We start from the raw sequence: 16,441 nt of genomic DNA on the forward strand, positions 1-16,441 counted from the left end.
ACGAGGTAGCCCATGTGCCTGGGTAACACACCCGACACCTCCCCCCTCCCCGAGCTGCTTAGGACAGCAGCAGTTGTTCCCAAAATCCCAGCTCCTGGGATGGCCCTCCAGCCTGGGCAGCCTAGGGGAGGGGGCACCTGCTAGCGCCGTGGGGGGCTGCTGCAGCACCTGGAAATAGGCTTCATCTCATGCATCAAGCACCAACCCCTCTCCCCACTCCTGCGCCCCCCATAATAGCAGGCAGGGGTCTGGTCCAGTAGCTGTTTATTGTGCCACAGGGCGGCCCCTCTGTCAGTGCACGCAGGTCACTGCTTGCCATTGCCGTTGATGGGCCGGTCGCGGTGGGCGGTCGACTGCAGGTAGGTGTGTAGGTGGGGCCGGGCAGCCACCCGCTCCGCGTAAGCCGCCAGCAGAGGGAAGGAGGCCAGGCAGCCGGGTGCCAGGACCAGGTGGTTCCGCAGCAGCTCCACCAGGTTATAGTCTGCAAAAGAGATCTGGGGGGAAAGGGATGGGGTCAGCGCATGGCCACGCCCCTGCATGTGGAAGGGCGGGGTCGGCACAGCCACACCCCCAGGCAGCTTGGCCACACCCCCATTGTGTGGGGCCCAGGGACAATGAGACCCTGGCCAGCTGGGCTAGGAGAAGACTGACAAAGAAACACCCCAGCTGATTTGGGGGGCAGGAGTGGGGAGATACCCCCTCCCCACAACACACTCACCTCATCTCCAACCCCCTCCCCACAACACACTCACCTCATCTCCAACCCCCTCCCCACAACACACTCACCTCATCTCCGACCCCCTCCCCACAACACACTCACCTCATCTCCAACCCCCTCCCCACAACACACTCACCTTATCTCCGACGATGAAGGCCTGGCCAGAGCGGTTCTGGGACAGCAGGTTCTCAAAGGGGCGCAGCTGGGCTGGCAGGGCTTCCACGTACGCTGTCTTACCCTTCTCCTGGGGGAGGCAGGGGGTCAGGGTCTAGCTGCTCCCCCAGACACCCCCCCACTACAACAGGGCCCACCCACACCACAATGGGGCCTGCCCCCATGCTGGTCCCACACCCCCACTGAGCCCCAAGTCACCCCTGCCCGCACTGCAATGGGGCCCACTCCGGCCTCCGAGCAGAGGCGCCACTCCTGCCCCACCCTGACTGGGCCTACCCCCCAGTGCTGGAGCTGCCCCATTCCCTGCCCCCACTCTGCGGGGGTGCGCCCCCTCTGGCCTCCTGCCCGATGCAGATTCTGCCCTGGCTCACATAGTTCTGGTAGATGAGCTGGGCGTATTTGAGGCGCAGATCTTCCACCCCATCGTTCACCATGTCCAGCTGCGCCGCCTCCTGCTGGTCCTTCCCATACAGCCCTGCCAGAGCGAGAACCGCCATCAGTGGGGGGAGGGGGGCTTCCCCCAGCCCTCTCCCCACACACCCAGCCCTGCCTCCTGCTGGTCCTGTCCCTATAGCCCTGCCCGAGCAAGAGCCGCCATCAGCAAGGGGCCCTCCCTCAGCCGCCTCCCCCCACACTCAGGAGACCTGCCCCCCCAACATTCTGCCCCCCACACCCTCAGGAGACCTGCCCCCCCAACATTCTGCCCCCCCATACTCGCCCCCTACGCCCAGCCCAGCCCCCCCAAACTCCTTCCCGCACAGCCCTGCCAAAGGAGAGCCCCCACCAGTGCAAGAAGCCCCCCTCCCCAGCTGCCAGTGCCTGGCCCCTCACAGCCCTACCGAAGCTCCTGGCCAGGTGCCGCAGGATGGCGTTGGACTGGTACAGGGTTACGTTTCCATCCTGAAACTTGGGCAGCTGCCCGAACAGCTGTAGGGAACAGGAAATCTGAGGTGAGGGGTCACTAGTCCTGGATGGGGCCAGCAGGGCAGGGTGAGCCCATGGGACCCGCTCCCCGAGGGACCCGCTCCCCGAGGGGCATGGGGCAGAGCAGCCTCTCAGTGGGGCAACAGGAAGACAGACCAGAAAGCAATAGGGGGAGAGGACTCTGAACCAGTGCCCCCACCCCCTGCTAGGACCCCCTCCTCCCTCTCCATGGGTCATGCCTCCCATCTCCCCTAGGGGTGCCCCCTTCTCAACCACGGGAACAGGTCTCCAGTCTCCCCTGAGATGCCCCCTACCAGTCATGGTGCCATCTCCCTGCTCCTCCAGTTGGGTCTCCCTTCCCCACTGGGTCTCCCCTCCGCACTGGGTCCCCCCTCCCGGCTCCTCCAGCTGGGTCCCCCCTCCCCACTGGGTCACTCCCCCCACTCCTCCAGCTGGGGTCCCTCCTCCCCTCAGGGCCCCTCCAGCACCGAGGCTTGGGCAGGTTTCACTCACACAGGATTTCTTGAGCTCTCCCTTCTGCCACAGCTCCATGGTCACCACATCCTCCTTCCACTCCTGCTCCTGGTCGGCCAGCAGCATTCGTATGGCCTCGCAGCGCCCTGCACACGGCAGGGGCAGGTCCTCATTTGTGGCCCCCCAGGGCACAGACAGATCCCCCCCCCCACACACACATTGAAGCACCCCTGGGCATGGACAGACACCCCCCCACACACACACACCCTGCAGGGCTCCTGGCAAACGGCTCACACACACCCTGAAGCGCCCCTGGGCACGGACAAGCTCCCGCACACACACCCTGCGGCGCCCCATGGCCCCACCCAGACCCCAGGGCATGGACACATCCCTCTGCAACTCCCACAGGGCACGCACAGACCTGCCCCTACCCCATGCACACACCCTGCAGCTCCCCACAGCCCCCTCCAGCCCCCAGGGCACAGGCACCCCCATCCTCCTTACCACCCAGCCCCTCCCCCCTGCTCCCCACCCTCTTATCACTCAGGACTGCCCCCCAACACCCCCACTGCACCCAGGGCACCCACCGAGCTAAAGGGGAGCCCAGAGCTGGGACAACAGGGGGCTGCAGAACGGGGGGGGCAGGGCTAGGACAACGGGGGGCTGCAGGGCGGGGGGGGGCCGGGCTAGGACAACGGGGGGCTGCAGGGCGGGGGGGGGCCGGGCTAGGACAACGGGGGGCTGCAGGGCGGGGGGGGCAGGGCTAGGACAACGGGGGGGCTGCAGGGCGGGGGGGCAGGGCTAGGACAACGGGGGGGCTGCAGGGCGGGGGGCAGGGCTAGGACAACGGGGGGGCTGCAGGAGGCCCGGGCAGCGCTGGGGGGCAGGCGCCGCACCCCGGGCTGGGCAGCCCGCTGGCCGGGGTCCCGCCGTCACTCACCGCGCACGGGGAAGTAGGTGATGGTGAAGGGCCCAGGCACTGCGGAGAGAAAAGGAGGCGCCGGGTTAGCGAGCCGGGCGGGGGGGGGGATTGGGGGCGCGGGGGGGGACACTCACTCTCTGCAGCCGGATCCCGCTCGCTGGCGAAGTGCTGAGTCACCCGCCCCCGGGGCTTTAAAAGCTCCGAGACGGGCGCCGCCCCCTCCCCGCCCCCAGCCCTGGGGCCGGGCTTAGCCGCTTCCCGGGACCCAGGGAGCGGGCCGCGTCCCAGCGCCGGGCAGCTCCCTGCCCTGCCTCAGCCCAGCCCCACTGGGACCCCCTGCCCCTGGGGGGCCGCCTGGGGGGGCAGGTCTTGGCACTCGTCCCTGGGGGGCGGCTGTGGGGCCAGGCTACTTGCTCCTTGGGGTGCGTATGCAGGGGTTCACTTCCCTAGTCTGTAGAAACAACCCGAGGAGGCCTGCGGCACCTGGAAGACTCACAATGTACTTGGGCACAAGCTTTCATGGGCAGAAACCCACTTCGTCAGATGCCCGTCCCAGCCCACTCTGGCCATAGCCGGGGGAGATTCACCCCCACCCTCCCAGCTCCAACCCAGTCGTGGCCTGGATCGGCCCAAGGATGCACAGCAGAAGGGGAAGCATCACTCACTGACTCGCTCCCAGGGGCTGTGGTGACCTCCACACATACCTAGTTCACCCCTGGGCTCTGTGACTCCATACCTGTCCCAGCTGAGACAGGTAAGCTGATGCCCAGATACAGCCATGAGTCTCTCAGGTGCCATAGGACTCCCTCCTTGTTTAAAAGGATTTGATTTGTATTACTCTTAGCACATCATCCTGTAACTCCGTTAGCACCGGGCGGCTGCCGTCACTGCGTGTTTCTAATACGGGAGTCGCTGAAAACGACCCTACTGCTGAGAACTCCGGGAGTCGCTGAAAACGACCCTACTGCTGAGAACTCCGGGAGTCGCTGAAAACGACCCTACTGCTGAGAACTCTGGGAACCCCATGTTTGTATCGCAGCAATCAGCTTGCATTCCACATTTCCCTTCTGTTTTTCCTCCAGGTTTTTAATACACAAGCTTATTCTTCTGGAGAGCATATGACACCAGGCTGACTGATTTCCTGGCTCCTGCCCAAACTTCTTCCGTTCCCCTTGATCCAACCAGGGGGCTTGCTTCTCTCTCCATCACCCTCCTTGTGTGTAGAAGTCGGTTCCCAAATATTCAGCACAGGCCAGGTTTGTAAAGGTTGAAAGCACTGTGATGCTTTTGAAAATGGCAAGAGTTGCCTAAATACCTTTAGGAACTGTATTACCTTGTATGCAAGTGTTCTCAAAAGCAATTTCAACTGTGATTTTTACTAAATAGAGGGATACAAGCCCAGGAGATATTGACAGCTGCAAGCATTCAAAAATAATGCCATACACCCCAAAGGCATGAGATTTAAATGAATAAGGTCATTCTGTGTTCTTTTAATTTGCCGTTTTCTTTATAAGTAGAGCCCGGCAAATCTGTGGGTATGCGCATCCGTGGATGTGGATATCCAGGGATCGTTTTTTGCAGACGCAGATATCCGTGCAGAGCTCTATTCGGTTAACTACATAGCCATTCACATCCCTAATACCTAAATGTGGATCTTCTACTGAATTGTTATATTTCTAGACCCAGGCGATGAGTGAGGGTAGGGCACGAGGAGGCACATGGCCCAAACGCCATGGGTGGGAGGGACAAAGGGCTGGCCAGTAGCCGGTGGGGGGACTAGCAAAGGGGGGGGGTGTCTGGTGCCCACAGCTGGGTTTCCCCCCTCATACTCAGTAGCAGCAGTAGGGCAAGTGTCTCACTCTGGTCCCCCGGCCACGTCGCTTGGGGGAGAGGCAGGACCAACCTGCATTCACCTGTGAGAAACGGAGCAACACAGCTGAGAGCGTGAAACAAACTGGAGCTGTGTTGCTCTGTGTGCCCTGTCATTGCCAGTGAGTGTGGGGGGGACACACCCCTGCTGTTGCTACGGACGCCCAGCCCTGCAAGTTCCCTCAGCTAGGGATGTAATAGCATCGTCCATTAACCGAGAAGCAAAAGCTTACAGGTTACTGCTATAGACTACATATATTTCCCTCCCTCACACTTGCCAGTAAATTTTTTAGCAGGCTGACCAGCAGCCCGACTGAGTTCTGGCTCACACCAGGTCTGCAGCTTTGCATTTAAAGTGTATTAGGAGCCAAGCAGGCAGGCAGCCTGGCTCAGTTCTGGCTTGTGCTGGGTCGGAGAGCTCAGATTCCCCTTAGACAGGGATTGTTGCCACGCCACGCTGCTGCCTCTTTATCAGAGGCAGCAGCTCTGGGCGACAGGGCAGCCAATCCACAAGGGGAGCTGGTTTTTAAACTGGTTCCCCTCATGGACCAGCTCCCTTCTTACACCCCGTGCTGCTGCCTCTGATACAGTAGCTGCTGGCCCCGCCCCCGGGAACTATAGAATAGTTGACTAATCGATGAGAATTCATGAGGTTACTCGACTATTCAGTTAACCAATATTTAACATCCCTACCCTCAGCTGCATCGCTCAGGGGAGGAGGAAGAGCTGTGACAGGGATGGAGCAAAGATAGGACTGAGCTGAGGGGAGTTGTTTCTGCCCTTCTTCAGGCTTGGGGGTGGGCACGTGGCCCCCCCAGGTCTCCCTTCACCAATTGCCTTGCTTCTAAGTGTGTGTTTCCCTAGCCTTCTAAGTATGCTACATGTTTTATTGTGATCCATTTCATTCTTCATTCTGACAAGTTCACTGGTTCATTCAGCCAAAATCAAGGGGTTTTTTAAAGAATGAATTACCCTGTTACTCCTTCGCAGTGGCCAGGCGGCAGGAAAGCACGCCTGCTGTGACATGGTCAGTACCCCGTATTCTTCACAGTGCTATTGTGGCAGTATGATTCTGGCATCGTGACGCTGTGTTTTGTACAAGAGACGTTACGGGCGGCGTCATTAGAGAAGTGACGATTTGCCCGATAGGAGCATTCCGTGTGTTGGCCTGGCTCAGGTTTGTGTCAGACGTTCTCAGTGGTGACTATGTGCCTGGGTTTCAGGTGGAGTTTCATGAGGGCAATACCCACTGGGCATGATGCTTTCAGGCTAGGTAGCTGCTTGGGAAGGGCCTATTCCTGGTAATGGGCCATTAGGGGAAAAGCAACAAGCCTTAGGAGGAGCGTATCCACCACCTGAGCCTTTCTCAAGACACTCCAGGCAACCTGTGAGTAAGGGCTGCCGTGACTCAGCAAGGGCCTGTGGCCAGGTCACGTGATCCCAGACTCCACCTTGGGATGTGCCAGTGTTTTTCCACAAACCGAGTTTGGGACACAGGGTTCCCACCATGTGCTAAAGCTGCCTCAGGCAGGGAGGGACATCATGGGGGAGGGGGTTCTTCTTTCCCCTCTGGGAAGTGTCCTGGAGACACCTGAGGAACTAAGACTAAACGGTGGTGGGCGGGGGAGTGCTGGACTCAGGCTAAAGGGATTTCTAGCGTGTGCATGAAATGGGGGCAGTGCACCAAGATCCCCTCCCTCCCCGGGGCCACAGGAACATGAAAGGAATGGCACAGAGCAAGTGGCAGGAAGCTGCCTTAGCCCAACTGAGCTGCTACTGTTGACGGCAGGAGCCCCTGGGCCATTTTAAATCACCCAGGGGTGGCCGGCAAGGCTGTGGGATATGCAGTTGGGATCACATGAGCTGGGGAATGCACTGGAGGGGAACTTCAAGAGCGGGCCTTGGCCTCAAACTTTGGTGGAGCAGGAATATTCCTGCTGCCTGGGCACCATGGGCCCATATAACTCGCCGCCTATATTTTCTGGGTAAACTGGTTTGCTCTGTTTGCTATCCCTTATAATCACTGACATTCTACCTCTTGTAGCTAATAAACTTTGTTTTTGCTTTATCTAAACCGTCAAGTCGGAGTGAAGTGTGTAGGAACCATAGCTCAAGGCGCAAAGGCCCCTCCCACAGTGAAGGAGGGGGTGACCTTTGAGCTTATGCTGCATGGTTCACTGTGCAGCACCAGGCAGTGTTATTTGGGAGTTACACTCGAGGGATTGGAGCCCAGGGGACGGGAGTTGCCTTCACTGGAGCCTTTCTGTTGTTGGTTCCTTGCAGGGGCTGGTCAGACAGCCTGCTTGTACTGCAACTGGGTGTGTCCCTACCCGTGTGTGGGCTAATGAAAGGGCAGGCCTGAGGGTTTTCAGCTTGTCACAGCAGCACAGTGAGAGATGGAGCCCTGGCTGGTGGGTTAGGGGCTCAGTGGTACCCCCATTCTAGGTGGCACCCCAGGGGGCACAGTGGCATATGCGAACAGGGTCACATGTCCAGCTTGTTGCTCAGAGATTTGCACTTCATACAGAATGGCAATTTTAAGTGTCATGGCTCGAGATGAATCCGAGAGATTACCAATCTGTTATTTTCTGTTGGTTTATTTGGGGTCAGGGAGCTAGAGACAGAAAAGCAGGAAGAGGAGGGAAAACAGTGAAACTGTTGTGAAAGTGGAGCTGTGCAGATCGCAGGCAGAGGAAAAAGCAAGCGAACCCCCAAAACCGTTGGAGACAAAAAGAATTTCAGAAAGAAGAAACTGAAGCCCCGAAGGAAGTCACGAAAGCAGCGAATGCAAGGCCGGGAGCACACACCAGTGAGTTTTGGAACCGAGACAGGCAGAGGAAGTCAAAGAAATGGCAATCCAGGAATTAGCCAGGGGGGAGGAAGAAAGAAGAAGAAAGCACCAATGAAGAGGCAGAACCAGATAAAAGATTTGATGGGGAAAAGGATTGCAGGGTTGATGTTGAGTATCAGGCCCGCTGATGGGGGGGGGGGGGCAATTTTCTCTGGGTCTGATGATTCAGAAGAGACCTGGATTTCCAGCAGCAGCGGCAGCTGGTGTCCTGGGCCCTTTAAATCAAGACCAGAGCTCCAGGAGCTGGGCACCCCTGAAGGGCTAGTCCCAGCTCTGCCTCTTCTCCTGAGGCCGTGCCCCTTCCAAGAATACATCCCCCACCCCTCCCACACACACATCTTGCCCAGGGGCCCAGCAATTCTGTGGCCCCCTCTGTTGCGTATCCCACTGAAACCCCAGAGGAAAAGGGTAAAGTCTCAGGTACTGCTGGAGGAAGGGGACAGTGTCTCTTTAATTCCTTTGCCGTGGTGGGAAAGTCTATGCTTCCGGGGTGGGGGTGGTTGAGACCAGTTCCTGCCCCGAGCTTGAAGGCAGCAGAAAGGGAGGGCGTGTTGCCTCACAGGGAGAAAACTGTCCAGGTTGCTGGCTGCCAGCAGGCGGCAGAGGAACAAAGCACAGCCCTCACTCTGGGCAGCGGGTTTCCAACTTTTTTTCTTATGACACCCCCCCCCCCCCCCCGTGAAGAAAATTATTGTTGCCCCGCGACCCAATGTAATTTGACTAGAGTGTGGGCTCTGGGGTGGGAGCTTTGGGGTGTAGGAGGGGCTCTGGTTTTGGGGGGTCAGGGATGAGGCAGGAGGGGCTTATCTTGAGCAGCTCCCGGCCAGCCGTGCAGGGGGGGGTGCTAAGGCAGCTTCCTGCCTCTCCGGCCACCAATGCCCCCGGAAGCAGCCAGCAGCTGGTTCCCAGACTGGGAATGTAGAGCTCGTGCTCCGGGCAGGGGCAGTGCACGGAGCCCTGTGCATTCTGCCCCCTGCAGCTAGGGGCCAGGTCTGTTGTCAGCCACTTCTGGGGCGCAGCACAGTCTGCAGTGCCAGGAGAGGCAGGGAGCTGCCTTAGCCTCCCCCGCTCCCCCCCGCCCACTGGTCACCTGCTCCCCCTGCAGCAATGAGACCCAGCGCCCGGCATTCCGCCGTCCAGTCCTGGGGCACGACCCCTCGTTTGAAAACCACTGCTCAGGGAGATGTGCCCTGCTGGGAAGCCCAGAGGGGCGGGTGGAATCCTGGAGACCGCTGAGGTGGGCGAGGGTTGCGTGGACCCTGTAGCTGGAGGCAAACCCGACTCGTGCCTGCGCGTGAAGGAACGGTCCAGGCTGTTAGCTGCCAGCTCGGCACAGCTGGACGGAGATCGGAGTCCATGAGGGAGGGGGGGTGTCTTGGAGGGGGCCCCAGAGGAGGAAGCCAAAAAGGAATTAGCAGGAACACAGGAATGTTTCCTTGCTGATCGCATTATTGGGGGGGGGTGTCCAGGACAGAAACGCTGGGTCAGTGTCTGTGCTCCCAGGCATCCAACCTGTGGCTCAGGCTTTAAGGAGTTGTCACTTATCTCCTGGAGAGGAGCAGTCACACAACTGAGCTCTTGGGGAGGGGGGGGTGACAGAAGATACCCCAGTCCAGGTCCCACTGTTGCAAAGGGTTGTTCCTGAGGCGCTTGGGGAACCTAACTCTGTCTCTTTAAGACAGGATGAGAACTCTGCTAGGGAACATGCCTGTGGGTGCAAATGCTACTGACCCACTCGAGAAAAGGGAGGAGGGAGCAATTTCCGGGAGGAGGGTGGGTTTAAATACAGCAAGAGGCTAAGACCAGCGGCTGGAAGATCACAGTTCTCTAGGAAAAGGGGGTGGGAAAGGTCTCTGTGCTGGGAGTAGAAACCACAAGGAAGCCCTAAGTGTGGTGGACTTTCTGCTTGGTCGTGTAACCCTGGAGATCAAATGCAGCTGCACAGAGGGCCAGCCACCATGCCAGGTCCCCTCATGTCTTTGCCTCACCTAACCCCCCAAAGACATTCCTAAATTGAGACCCCTGATTGAAGGGGGCTCACACCGAAGGGGACCAAAGAACAGTCTCGGAATGCCTGCTGTAGCTCACAGAAGCACTGAAAAACACCACAAGTGTCAAACAGACCAGATCATCTAAATAGAAGATCTTTTGACCATGCTAGGAGTGGTGTCAGGGAAGTCCTGTAAGGATACTACTTCTCAGCTAATACCTGTAAACAGGATTGGTGGAGCTTGGTACTGCAGGAAAAGCACAACAAACCCAGTCTGCTGGGTGGAAGGGGAAACTGAGGCATGCCGCTGGATGGCATTTGGGAGCTAAATGCCAAGACACCTGCACTCTACGTCGTACTGATACCTCCATTATGTTAACAATGCTATGCACAAGCATGTTTTCAGGCAGCCTGGGGAAAGGAAACACACAACTTTGCAAAAACACCTGTGGGTGATACTACAATGCTCGGTAACAGTTGGGAATTGTACAGCCAAACCCTAAAGAGGACATGAGGCACACTGTTTCTGCATTAGTCAGTGGCCAACCCTCTGGCAGTAATCTAAATGTGGGAAGTTTGACACTGCACCCCATATTCTTCACAGTGCTATTGTGACAGTACGATTCTGGCATCGTGACGCTGTGTTTTGTACAAGAGACGTTACGGGCGGCGTCATCGGAGAAGTGACGATTTGCCCGATAGGAGCATTCCGTGTGTAGGCCTGGGCCAGGTTTGTGTCGGACGTTCTCAGTGGTGACTATGTGCCTGGGTTTCAGGTGGAGTTTCACGAGGGCAATGCCCACTGGGCATGATGCTTTCAGGCCAGGTAGCTGCTTGGGAAGGGCCTATTCCTGGTAATGGGCCATTAGGGAAAAAGCAACAGGCCTTAGGAGGAACGTATCCACCACCTGAGCCTTTCTCAAGACACTCCAGGCAATCTGTGAGCAAGGGCTGCCGTGACTCAGCAAAGTAGGCAAGGGCCTGTGGCCAGGTCACGTGATCCCAGACTCCACCTTGGGAAGTGCCAGTGTTTTTCCACAAACTGAGTTTGGGACACAGGGTTCCCGCCACATGCTAAAGCTGCCTCAGGCAGGGAGGGACATCATGGGGGGGGGGGGGGGGTTTCTTCTCTCCCCTCCGGAAAAGTCTGCTGGAGACACCTAAGGAGCAAAGACTCAAGTGGTGGGGAGAGGGAGTGCTGAACACAGGCTACGGGAATTTCTAGCCTGTGCATGAAAGACCTGGAGCTTCCAAGCTGTAAAGAAACGCCAGCTTGCCCCGTAAGAATCTGCAGCCTGCGTCTCTCATCGGTTGGGGGAGACTCTGCTAATCCATATCCAATCTATCTAGTAGCATTAAGCTTAGTTTGCATTTTGGTTTGTTTGCTGGGTAATCTGCTTTTATCTGCTTCCTGCCCCTTCTATTGCTTAAAATCTCTCTTTTGTAGTTAATAAACTTGCTTCTGCTTCATCGAAACCAGTGAGTCGGCGTAAAGTGTGTGAGAACGTTAGCTCAAGGGGCAAAGCCTGTGGCATATTCCTCTCCACACTGAAGGAGGAGGGTGAACTTTGAGCTTATGCTGTAGAGTTCACTGTGCAGCACCAGAGAGTGTTATTTGGGGGTAATTACTCCAGAGGCAGTGAGTGCCCGGGGGAGCTGGGGCTTGCCTTCACTGGAGCCTTTCTGTTGATGGTTCCTTGTGTCAGACAGCCTGCATGTACAGCAGCTAGGTGTGTCCCTACCTGTGTGCAGGCTAGTGAAAGTGCAGACCAGAGAGCTTTGCAACTTGTCACAGCAGCACAGTGAGATGGAGCCCATGGGTCAGAGGGGTCAGCGGTACCCCAGTTTCAGGTGGCACCCTGAGAGGGAAGCTGTCATACTGACCTCACCTCGTTTATCATCTGCTGTAACTACCATACCTTGTCTCCTCTGTGTTTCTACAGTGGAGTAGCTAATGTGTGAGCTTATTGTTCATAGAATGAATGCTCTGAACATGAGAGTGTGGCTAACACTCCTCTGTTGCTATCAGGGTGTGACATAATACACCTTTTGTGTATAATCTACACACTATGGTGAATAATCTTTGTACAAACTATGCCTGGGGAGTGTCATCTGAAAACTCGTAATTTGCTGGTCAGTATTATCCTGAGACAGTTTGCCATATAATGTTGTCACACCAAGCTTTTCCTGTACGGTGGTATTGACAAGTGTTCCAAATCCACAACCCCTACCCGAACAGAGGTTGGCAAACAGGTCTATCCTCAACAAAGGGATATGTGCTTGACTTTATTTGCATTGAAGCCATAAACAGAGTCATTAAACAGGAAGGGAAACAAAGGATGCTCAAACAGATTAAAGCTGCATTTCTCAAACTGTGGGTCCCAACCCCCCAGTGGCTCGCGAGCAATTTAGAGGGGGATCGTGGTATCACAAAGTTTGAGAACTCCTGGATTAAAGAAAACCCACCAGGGAGCATCCTTACACACACACACACACACACACACACACACACACACACACACACACACACACACACACACACACACACACACACACACACACACACACACACACACACACACACACACACACACACACACACACACACACACACACACACACGACAACTGAACACTAGGGGAGGGTTCCTGACTTAAAGTTCTGCTGGAACAGGCGGTGTGAAAATTTGTGTGGAGATTAAGATAGTTTCTTAAGCAGATTGACGTTTATTAGAGAATTTTTAGAGACAAACAATACATAAATTACAGTAGACAATTTTGTGTAACAAGTAGGACTGAGGGAATGGGTACATCCGGTAGCCGGTTTGAGTTATGGTGGTAGGGGGGATCTATGCCCTGGGGGCCTGGGTTTATGGCCCATGATGGGGCGTTTGGGCCCCCCGGGGGGGCCCACTAGTGGGGTGCCCTCCTCCTTTGGAGTAATGACCTAGGCCTTTCGTTCAGGAGTGCGTAGAATAGGTAGTTCCCGAGGGAGGGGGAGGCGTGTGGCGGGGGGGTTTGGAGTGTGGCTAGTTATAAGCCCGTAGTGAATGGAAAAAAAAAGGGGGGGGGGGCCCGGATGTAGACGGCCACTCACTAAAAATCTCTCTCTACAGTTATTAAAGTTGTTTTACTTTTGTATCTAATCCAGCGTGCTTACATTGAAGTCTCGGGGTAACTAGTTAAGGTAATAAGATGATTTATTATTCCCTTAAGACAGAAGTGGGGAACCTTTTTTTCAATCAAGAGCCACTGATCCACAGAACAATCAGTGGTGCACCACACACAGGGGAGACCTCACTGACCTGGCTCCTAGAAAGCCCCCAAAAATCCACTTCACTGACCCGGCGTCCAACAAACTCGGGGCTTCTCCTGGCAGCAGGGTGAGCTGGTGCTCATGCTCCAGCCCTGCAGAGACTTGTCACGGGCCTGGGGTATCACCCCAAAGTCTTGTTGTAGTTCAAACTGAAAACAGGCAGCCTGAGAGCCTGCATTTTAACTTTCCTGTGCGGGAAAGCCTGTGTGGTGTATCACAGGTGTCAATTTGGGCCTGGCAAAATGTCCATAAATGGTTTAAGGTTAAAATTGTAAGTGACTTTGCTTCTACTTTCTGTCCTGCACTGATCAGGTCATCTGCCACGTGCAGCAAAGTGAAGGCCCAATGGAGGCAGATCCGGCTGCACCCACCAAGGGTGTTGTATAGTACCGTGATCCCTTCTATGAGACTATGTCTAGACTGCAGGCTTCTTTTGCAAGAAGTTTTTCCAGAAGAGATCTTCCGGAAAAACATCTTTTGAAAGAGAGCATCTACACAGCAAAAGCGCATGGAAAAAGCGATCTGCTTTTTTGAAAGATAGCATCCACATTCATTAGACGCTATCTCGCATTTCAGTTCTGATTGCTGCGGATGGAATGGCCACCAGGGCACCTGTGCTTTTTCCTGGAGGCCTCCTCCTTAGAAAAAAGCCCTCTTCTTTGTAGAAAGAGGTTTACCGCTGTCGGAGAAACCCCTGCAAAAAGAATGCAATTGCAGTGTGGACGTAAGTGTAGTTTTCCCGGGAAAACTCTGCAGCGTGGACATACCCTAAGCAACACATAGAGTGCCCCGCTCAGCTCCTTAGAAGTGACCACTTACTCCATGGCTGTGTCTAGACTGGCTAGTTTTTCCGGAAAATCAGCCGCTTTTCCGGAAAAACTTGCCAGCTGTCTACACTGGCCGCTTGAATTTCCGCAAAAGCACTGACTTCCTACTGTAAGAAATCAGTGCTTCTTGCGGAAATACTATGCTGCTCCCGTTCAGGTAGAAGTCCCTTTTGCACAAAACTTTTGCGCAAAAGGGCCAGTGTAGACAGCTGAGATTTGTTTTGCGCAAAAAATCCCCGATTGCGAAAATGGCGATCGGGGCTTTTTTGTGCAAAAGCACGTCTAGATTGGCCACAGACGCTTTTCTCCAAAAAGTGCTTTTGCGGAAAAGCGACTGCACCAATCTAGATGCACTGTTCCAAAAATGCTTTTAATGGAAAGCTTTTCCGCTAAAAGCATTTCCGGAAAATCATGCCAGTCTAGACGTAGCCCATGTGTTTGGTGCTTTGAAGATTGGCCTTTGCTCACAGTCTCTCCGGGCTCACTAGTGATACGTTATACAAAGCGTCTCTTTCACTCACAAGGGGGTCCCAGGAAAATGAGATTTCCAAACGCTGCTGGGGCTTGCACCTTTCTGACGCGGGGAGGGCGAAATTCAGGAGCGCAGGCCGTGTTTCATTTGTAAGGAAGGACATTCGGGGGCTCCAGCATTTTTGTTACTGTCACAACAGATGCAGTGAGCCAGGGCTGAGAATTGCTCAGCCTAGAGGCGTCGGGGCACTGCCCAGGAAAGCCCTGGAACGACTTAAGCACTGAATCCGCGATTGCACTCCCCGCCCAGGTGCCAGGATGCAATCCGATAGGCCACCACGAAAATATTTTCTCGTCCCTTGAACCGTCATGCTGTGTCTCAGAGCACAGGGCCAATCCCAGGAGAGAGACGCATCCAGAGACAGGGGTGGCCACTCCTAGACATGCTCTGGATTTGTTTCTGAACCCACCTAGGAGCAGAGCCGGCCTATCCATAGACAGTCCGACGTGGCTGGGGGTGGAGCAGGGGTCGGGCTTTGGGGGAACAGGTGGGGCGGGGGTGGAGCAGAGAGGTTGCTAACAACTCTACGGGCCATGTTAAATAAGCAGCTAATCTGCCATGGAACGAGACAAAGGAGAGGACACACCTGTGACCAAGTGGGAGTTTTACTCACCTCCTTCTGTCGCATGCGAGGCTCACTGCTCTATCCTCACGCTGTGTGTGCCTCGGTTTCCCTGGGGACTGCACCAAGGCCTAGATGATGGGCTGATGGTGATGGGGGCTGGGTGTGTGACTTTTGCGGAGGCCGTCAGAGCAGGTGAAGCTGCACAGCTGCTTGGACATGAATAATGGCTGATGCCCTTCATAACCTGAGCCGCAGGAGGGGGATGTGGCCCCATGCCATGTTTGGCCCAGGGAGCAGGACAAAGGCTGGAGACCCCTCCCACCAGATGGTGCCTTGCCCCACAGCTCCTCCCCCTACCAGGTGATGTGGGGTTTGCTGCCTCCCCACCCCCACACTTTTGCTCCTGCCAGGTGTTGCAGAGCTTGCTGCTTTGCCCCCCTGGGATCTGGGTCCATACCCCTGCCCACTCCCCCTTCTCTGGGGGTGGGAGGAGGGAAGGTACGTTTGATTTATTCCCTGGCTGGCGCTTCTGTCATTACTTTGCCTAATTTGCTCCTTCACCCCTGCCCAGAATCAGCCCTCTGCCAGCAACCCAGCACCCATCTGTGACAAATAGAGAGAGGTTTGTCATTACTTATATCATGCCGCCGAGTGCCTCAGTTTCCCCTTCCACCTAGCACGGCTCCCCAGTGCAGGGGGAGGGTTCGATCTGCTCTCAGGCGTGTGTGTCACTTCCCTGTCCGAGCCATTGCAGAACTGCTGTACCCACCCAGCTGAAGGGTTGCGTCAGGCACTGGGGGGGTCCCCCTCCTTTCTGGCTGTTGTTACCTTGGCTGCTCCCTTGGGACTGCCTCCCTGGTGTTAGTTTCACGCCCCAGGAGGTGACCTGATTCCTCACAGATAATGGGGGGAGGTCCACCCCCCTCTCTCTGGCAGCAGCCCCGCATGCATTATGGCTAAGGCAGGCAGGGCTAGTGGGAGGAGGGGTTGCCTCTCCCCTTGTGCCTCCAACACCCAAAGCAAACCAACGGCTTGGCTGACGTGAGCCCTACATCCCGCCAAGGCCACCCCTCTTCCTCAGGCACCTTCCCCCTCACTCCACATCCGATGGGGTTGGGGGGCAGGAGGGAATTGAAGACCTGGGGGGTGCTGGGTGAGATGCAATGGGGGGGGGGCAAAGACTGTGTGAGGGCTGGGGGGATGGAAGCACTCAGGGGGCTGAGAGGGGGTGGAGGAGGGTTTAGGGGGCCTTTGTAGGCCAGAGGGAAGGGAGAGGGGTG

At 56.2% G+C, this 16,441-nt stretch overlaps 1 protein-coding gene across 1 annotated transcript; it reads right to left on the reverse strand.

The window, feature by feature from the left end:
• Positions 1-247: 247 nt before the first annotated feature.
• GSTP1 (glutathione S-transferase pi 1) lies at positions 248-3,462 on the reverse strand. Its single transcript, XM_075929117.1, has 7 exons — positions 3,347-3,462; positions 3,231-3,269; positions 2,330-2,436; positions 1,732-1,819; positions 1,264-1,367; positions 855-962; positions 248-494 (listed from the first exon to the last, which is right to left on the reverse strand). Coding segments are annotated over exons 1-7 (636 nt in total). The 5' UTR covers positions 3,348-3,462; the 3' UTR covers positions 248-305.
• Between the last annotated feature and the right edge of the window lie 12,979 nt (positions 3,463-16,441).

The sequence above is a fragment of the Pelodiscus sinensis genome, chromosome 4 (genome assembly GCF_049634645.1).
Source record: "Pelodiscus sinensis isolate JC-2024 chromosome 4, ASM4963464v1, whole genome shotgun sequence".
Lineage (NCBI taxonomy): Eukaryota > Metazoa > Chordata > Testudines > Trionychidae > Pelodiscus > Pelodiscus sinensis.

Coding starts and splice junctions, on each gene's coding strand:
- GSTP1 (XM_075929117.1), bottom strand. Junction 1,368..1,731: donor GCACCTGGCCAGGAGCTTCG/GTAGGGCTGTGA, acceptor TCGCTCTGGCAG/GGCTGTATGGGAAGGACCAG. Junction 495..854: donor CCTTCATCGTCGGAGATAAG/GTGAGTGTGTTG, acceptor CTTTCCCCCCAG/ATCTCTTTTGCAGACTATAA.